The following is a 6,593-nucleotide window of genomic DNA, read 5'->3' as shown; positions in this document are numbered from 1 at the left end:
GCGAGGCTTTACCAGCCCTGAGGCTCGGCCCGCGTGGGAAGGCCTGCTGTGCGCTAGAGCGTGGTTCTGGTTCTAAGGGTCATAAGATGGGAACTCTCCCGGCACGTAGAAATATCCCGCCGTGGGTGAAAGTTCCCGAAGACCTGAAAGATCCAGAGGTGTTCCAGGTCCAAACGCGACTGCTGAAAGCCATGTTCGGTGAGTGTGCCCAGTACTGGCGGGCTGCCCCGGCTCGGGAGTCTCAGCCGGCCCGGGGCTCTCACCTCTTTCCCCCAACAGGCCCGGACGGATCTCGAATCCCTTACATCGAGCAGGTGAGCAAGGCCATGCTCGAGCTGAAGGCTCTGGAGTCTTCAGACCTCACCGAGGTCGTGGTTTACGGTTCCTATTTGTACAAGCTCCGGACCAAGTGGATGCTCCAGTCCATGGCTGAGTGGCACCGCCAGCGCCAGGAGCGAGGTGAGAGGCCCGGGGACTGGGTACGCCTCTCCTTCAGCGCTCTTGTCTTTCTCCTCTCTCTTGCTCACCAGGGATGCCCTTGGCGTCTGGGCCTTCCCGAGACCCCTTTGGGAGTGGGGGCCCCAGAGTGCCGGCCGTCGGTCTTGGAGACCCAAGGGTGAGACTGTAATGAGAGGCGGCCGATGCTGGACCCACTGGGCAGGGTTATCTGAGCTATCTTAACCGTCTCCTTGCCCCCTTCAGTTTCTTGGAGAATGTTCGAATGGGCCGAGTAGGTTCGGTTTACAAGGTTCTGGGCCTGACTCTCAGGCCCAGAACGCCTGAATCAGAAGTCCTAGTAAACCAACCCTGAAAGAGGCGGAGAACAGTCCGGGCGCTTACTATCTTCCCCCAGACTCACGCCGTTGTTGCTATTTCTGGTGCAGGGATGCTCAAACTTGCGGAAGCCATGACTGCCCTCGAACTAGGCCCTTGGATGAAGTGAACCAGCTTCCGGCCAATGCAATGAAGGCCAGGGTGCAGAGATTAGGTTGTGGCCAGAGCTGGAGTGATTCCTTCAGCTTGGTTTAAAATCTGCTCCAGCCTAAAGAGTTAAGGGAAAACCATCTGTTTAGGGGTCTCTGCCCTTAGCTCTGAGTCTTGTTATGAATATCTCTTTGATGGTTGCCAATAAAAAAAAGTGTTTTTTTTTTCATTTTTTCTCATTTTAAAAAACAAGAGTCCTTTGTAGTGACATGGATGCAGCTGGAAACCATCATTCTCAGCAAACTATCACAAGAACAGAAAACCAAACACCACATGTTCTCACTCATAGGTGGGAATTGAACAATGAGATCACTTGGACACGGGAAGGGGAACATCACACACCGGGGTCTATTATGGGGGGGAGGGGGAGGGATGGCATTGGGAGTTATACCTGATGTAAATGACGAGTTGATGGGTGCTGACGAGTTGCTGGGTGCAGCACACCCACATGGCACAAGTATACATATGTAACAAACCTGCACGTTGTGCACATGTACCCTAGAACTTAAAGTATAATAAAAAGTCAAAAAAAAAATAAAGTTTTAAATAAGTTGATAGTTAAATGTGGTTGATGGATTGTAGGTACTACCTTTAAATTTATCTGAAGCACAGCTGAGGTGTGGCCCTGAGCTTAACCCTTAATTGAAAACCTCCAAAGACAAAACGAGGGTCAAAAGCCACACTTGGCTAGGGTCCTGAGATGCAGCACTGAACTAAAAACCTGTGGGAGATGTGATGATTGCCTCAAGTGACCTGGACTCACTTGAAAACAACCCTATAATAGGTTGATATTTTGTATATAAGCTGAAAAGCAAATGTCTCCAACAAAAATATGGGAAGTCAGGACCATTGTCAGTGTAGCAGGTTTTGTGTGTGTCTTTTTGTTTGTTTTGTTGTCTTTTTCTTTTTTTTTGGAGACGAGTTTCGCTCTCATCTCCCAGGCTGGAGTGCAACGGAGCGATCTTGCCTCACTGCAGCCTCCCCCACCCCTGGCTCCCCCACCCCATTTCAAGCAATTCTCCTGCCTCAGCCTCCCGAGTAGCTGGGATTACAGGTGTGAGCCACTGTGCCTGGCTGAAATCTCAGATTTTCAAAGGGGTTTGTTCTCTTCTCTCAGGTGGTCCATACTCGAGGGAGATCCTCTCCTCTACAGTCTTAGCTTAAATATAGCTTAAAAATAAAGCTTAACCTGCTTTGTTTTTCTTTATGGCATTTATAAACTCAACTGATAGTGTTAACTGCTCATTTTCCTCCTCTCTACTCCTAATATTTAAACTCCAAGGCAGGGATGTTGATTTTTTGTTCTTCTTAAGAGGGGCAATATCATATGGTACATACTGGTTAAGGATAGTGTTGTAAGAAACGGACAGCAGCTAGACTACCTGGGTTTGAATCTTGGCTCAGCTACTTATTAGCTGGGTGAAACCATGCATATGTTAGCCTTTGTGCTTCAGTTCTCCACCTGTAATATGGAGATAATTATATCTACCTCATTGAGTTGCAGTGAGGATTAAATGAGATAAGACTATGTCCTAAATCTGTGAAGTATTAAGACAATGTCTGACACAATGGGCATTATTTCTTGAATCTGTGAATTACAGGCTATTCTTGGAGTAATTCAAGTATATGACTGGAGTAATTCAAGTAATTCAAGTATATGACTGGAGTAGACTCCTCTATTCCAGGTTCTGAGGCAGGAAGGACTCCAGCTTCCAGTCCTATCCTCCAAGGTTCTCATAATTGAAGACTCAAAGAGGGAAGGCCATGAGTCTCGTAAATGCATTGTTTTCCTACCCCCTGGAAGTCCTGGGTGCAGTTTCTGGGACCATTAGATGCCATACCGCTTATGGGTCCCTGAGAAGACAAAGGTATGTTTCGCATACTATTGAGGTTTATTTGGAGTGGAGACCAAGGGATCAGTCATATATTCTGTTGGCATTTTTGACCCTCCTCCCACCCCAGCCCTGAGAACTGTGCCTGGAAGGTCCTAGACCACTCAGCCTGGCTCCTGCTCAAGATTTTGAAGGAAAACCAGGCACGGTGGCTCACACCTGTATTCCCAGCCCTTTGGGAGGCCAAGGCAGGTGGATCATGAGGTGAGGAGTTCGAGACAACCTGGCCAACATGATGAAACCCCGTCTCTACTAAAAATACAAAAATTAGCTAGGTGTTGTGGCGGGCACTTGTAGTCCCAGCTACGTGGAAGTCTGAGGCAGGAGAATCGCTTGAACCAGGGAGGCTGAGGTTGCAGTGAGCTGAGGCCATGCCACTACACTCCAGCCTGGGTGACAGAGAGACTCCGTCTCAAAAAAAAAAAAAGAATTATCTGGGCCCAGTGGCACATGCTTGTAGGCCTAACTACTCAAGAGGCTGAGGCAGGAGGTTCGCTTGAGTTTAGGAACTTGGGGTTACAGTGAGCTATGATCGCACCAGTGCATTCCACCCTGGGCGAAAGGAGACTGTTTCAAAAAAAAACGAAAATGATGGAAGTCTCCCTCCTATCTCATTTTATATTCATACATTTCCTACTTCCCAGAAATAAGCAATATTTTCTTGAATATCCATTCAAAAGTTTTAAAATAAATGTAAATACAAGGAATTATACGTGTAGATTATTTTCCCTCCTTTACAGCTGGGTATTATTCCATTTAATTCTCTACAAAATGACTTTTGAGTTTATTCCCAATCTTTTGTTTTTACAAAGGTAAGATGAATACATTGAATACATTTTCCCCCCCTCTTTTTTTTTTGAGACAGAATGTTGCTTTTGTCACAGGCTGCAGTGCAATGGCGCAATCTCGGCTCACTGCAACCTCCACCTCCTAGGTTCAAGTGATTCTCCTGCCTCAGCCTTCTGAGTAGCTGGGATCACAGGTGTGGGCCACTACGCACTGCTAATTTTGTACTTTTAGTAGAGACAGAGTTTCACCATATTGGCCAGACTGGTCTCCAGCTCCTGACCTCATGTGATCCACCTGCCTCAGCCTCCCGAAGTGCTGGAATTACCGGTGTGAGCCACTGCGCCCAGCCTGAATACCATTGTTTTGCAAGTCTGCCAGGAGTATGTCTGTAGGGTAAATTCCCAGAGGGAGAATTGCTGGTCCAAAGGGAAAAAACATGATTTAGCTAAATATTTTCATAGAGACTGCCTATTTCCCCACTGCCTATTTCCCCATTGTTGAATCTGATGAAGTTTCCCTGTCTTTTGTGTTGATAGCTTGAATTTGCTTTATGGACTAATGGTTGGTAGCACCCTCAGATGACCCTCATCTAGTGCACCCTTCAGAGAATCAGTTGGCCACGAAAGATTCTATGTGGGAATGTAGACCAGATACTTTTGAAACCCCAGTTCTCTAGTGTAAATCAAGCACATAAAACTAACTGCCCTTATCCTTTAAGTCTAGAATTCTTTTTTTTTTTTTTGAGACGGAATCTTGCTCTGTCACCCAGCTGGAGTGCAGTGGCACGATCTCGGCTCACTGCAGCCTCCACCTCTCAGGTTCAAGTGATTCTCTTGCCTCAGCCTCCTGAGTAGCTGGGATCACGGGCATGCACCACCATGTCCAGCTTTTTTTTTTTTTGTATTTGTAGTAGACATGGGGTTTCATCATGTTGGCCAGGCTGGTCTTGAACTCCGTATCTCAAGTGATCCACCTGCCTTGGCTTCCCAAAGCACTGAGAGTACAGGTGTGAGACACTGTGACTGGCCTAGAGTTCCCTCTTAAAGGCAGAGTTTCTAAATGCTGAAAACTTTAAGTGAATAGGTGTCAATTATGGTATCAAAAGAGGGAAATTTAAGAATCTGCCATAAATTCCATGCATGTCCAGGACTGAAAAATTTTCAGCTCTCGTACCCCAACCCCCCAAACCAAAAGTAACAGCAATAAAATACTTTAAGAAAATTCATAGGTAAAATTTTGGAAGTAAAAGTCTGAAGGTGAAAAGCAGTATTTGCCTTGGAGCGGTTTTCTTTTTTTGAGCTTGCAGCTGGTGATCAGCTTTCCACCAAGGTTAAGTGCTACCATTACCGGAAACCACAAGCTTTCTTGTAATGGAGATGAGAGGGGTCCGCCCTAAGGAAGGTCTGACAATGGGATTGAAGAGTTTTGGAAAGGAGGTGAAACAAGTGCTTAGTCCGGGAAAACCTTCAAATAACAAGCGAAGAACACCCAGTCAAGTGTAATCATCCGACCCTGAAGTGGCTAATATTAATGACAATAGCCAAGGCTGATTGAGAGCTTCTAGTTCCGCGGGGCTAGAAGCTGGGCTCTTCCTTTTATTAAACGAATTCTCAAAATATTATCATTCTCATTGTCCATTTAAATAAATCGAGATCCCACCAATCACACCACCTCCCAGTATGTATGTATTTACACTTAAATGTGTACGTGATTTCTTTGGAGGCCCTATGAAACATTTTTATTTTTAATTTATTTTTTGAGACGGAGTCTCGCCCTGTGGCCAGGCTGGAGTGCAGTGGTGCGATCTCGGCTCACTGCAACTTCCAACACCGGGTTCAAGCGATTCTCTTGCCGCAGCCTTCCCGGTAGCTGAGATTACAGGCGCGCGCCGCCATGCCCGGCTAATTTTTGTATTTTGAGTAGAGACGGCGTTTCGCCATGTTGGCTAGGAGGGTCTCCAACTCCTAACCTCAGGTGATCCGCCCGCCTCAGCCTTCCAAAACGCTGGGATTACAGGGGTGAGCCACCGCGCCCTTCCGGGCCCTATGAGAGTTTTTACCCTGTGGGTGGGCTGATACAGCTGGAGAGGGGAAGTCGGAGTGGGTGTGGATGTTCCTCGCAGGGCCCCGCGGGGTCACCTATGCCCAACTCATTCCCAAGTGGGCTCCGAGGCAGGCGCTGTTAGGTCTCTTGGGACCGAAGCCGCCTGCAGGGTGGTCTGAGGCAAGTCTCCCAACCTCTGTAGACAGGCGGGCCCTCCGGGAGCTTCCGGTCTGGTTAGGAGCCACATGGATGTAAGAATCCGAGAAATGAACGTTGGTGCTGTGCTGGGAGGCTGAAATGTTGGGAACTAGACCTGGGCAGGGAGGTCAGGAGGTCAGGGATGGTCCCCCAAGGAAGTCACCTCTGGTGAGATCTGAGTGACCGGCAGCAGTGCGCCAGATGAGGAGGAAGGGAAGTGCAGCCCTGGGAACAGAGGAGGATGGTGGCTAGGCCAGAAGGTTGAGCGGGCTGTGGCATGGCCGGAATGGGAGCGAGGCGGTCCCCCCCGCGAGGCCTCGCAGACCTTGCCAAGAGCAAGGGTAAGCCGTCCAAGAGTTTTGAGCAGGAAGTGACTATGGAACCACTCAGATAAGCTGTTTCCCTGTCCCCGGCAGCTAGGATCCTAGGATCTGTTCGGATTCTGATTCTTCTCTAATGGCTCTGCCCTGCCTCTCCACTATTCCCAATGACTCATTTGTTGATTATATTCGTTGAATCCCATTATTGAAATATTTGTTGAAGGCCAGGCGCGGTGGCTCACGCCTGTAATTCCAGCACTTTGGGAGACTGAGGCGGGCGGATCACGAGGTCAGGAGTTCGAGACCAGCCTAACCAACATAGTGAAACCCCGTCTCTACTAAAAATAGAAAAATTAGCTGGGCGTGG

The 6,593-nt window shown here is 48.0% G+C and overlaps 1 protein-coding gene across 1 annotated transcript; it reads left to right on the top strand.

The window, feature by feature from the left end:
* Positions 1–45: 45 nt before the first annotated feature.
* On the top strand, positions 46–963 carry DPPA5 (developmental pluripotency associated 5). The gene is made up of 3 exons (XM_011944431.1): positions 46–198; positions 280–459; positions 885–963. Exons 1-3 carry the CDS (start codon positions 87–89, stop codon positions 941–943), a joined length of 351 nt encoding a protein of 116 aa, XP_011799821.1. The 5' UTR covers positions 46–86; the 3' UTR covers positions 944–963.
* The last annotated feature ends 5,630 nt before the right edge of the window (positions 964–6,593 follow it).

This window comes from Colobus angolensis, unplaced genomic scaffold, assembly GCF_000951035.1.
Source record: "Colobus angolensis palliatus isolate OR3802 unplaced genomic scaffold, Cang.pa_1.0 Scaffold231, whole genome shotgun sequence".
Lineage (NCBI taxonomy): Eukaryota > Metazoa > Chordata > Mammalia > Primates > Cercopithecidae > Colobus > Colobus angolensis.
Note: the sequence above shows the minus strand (reverse complement) of the source record. Positions and strands in the feature narration are given on the sequence as shown.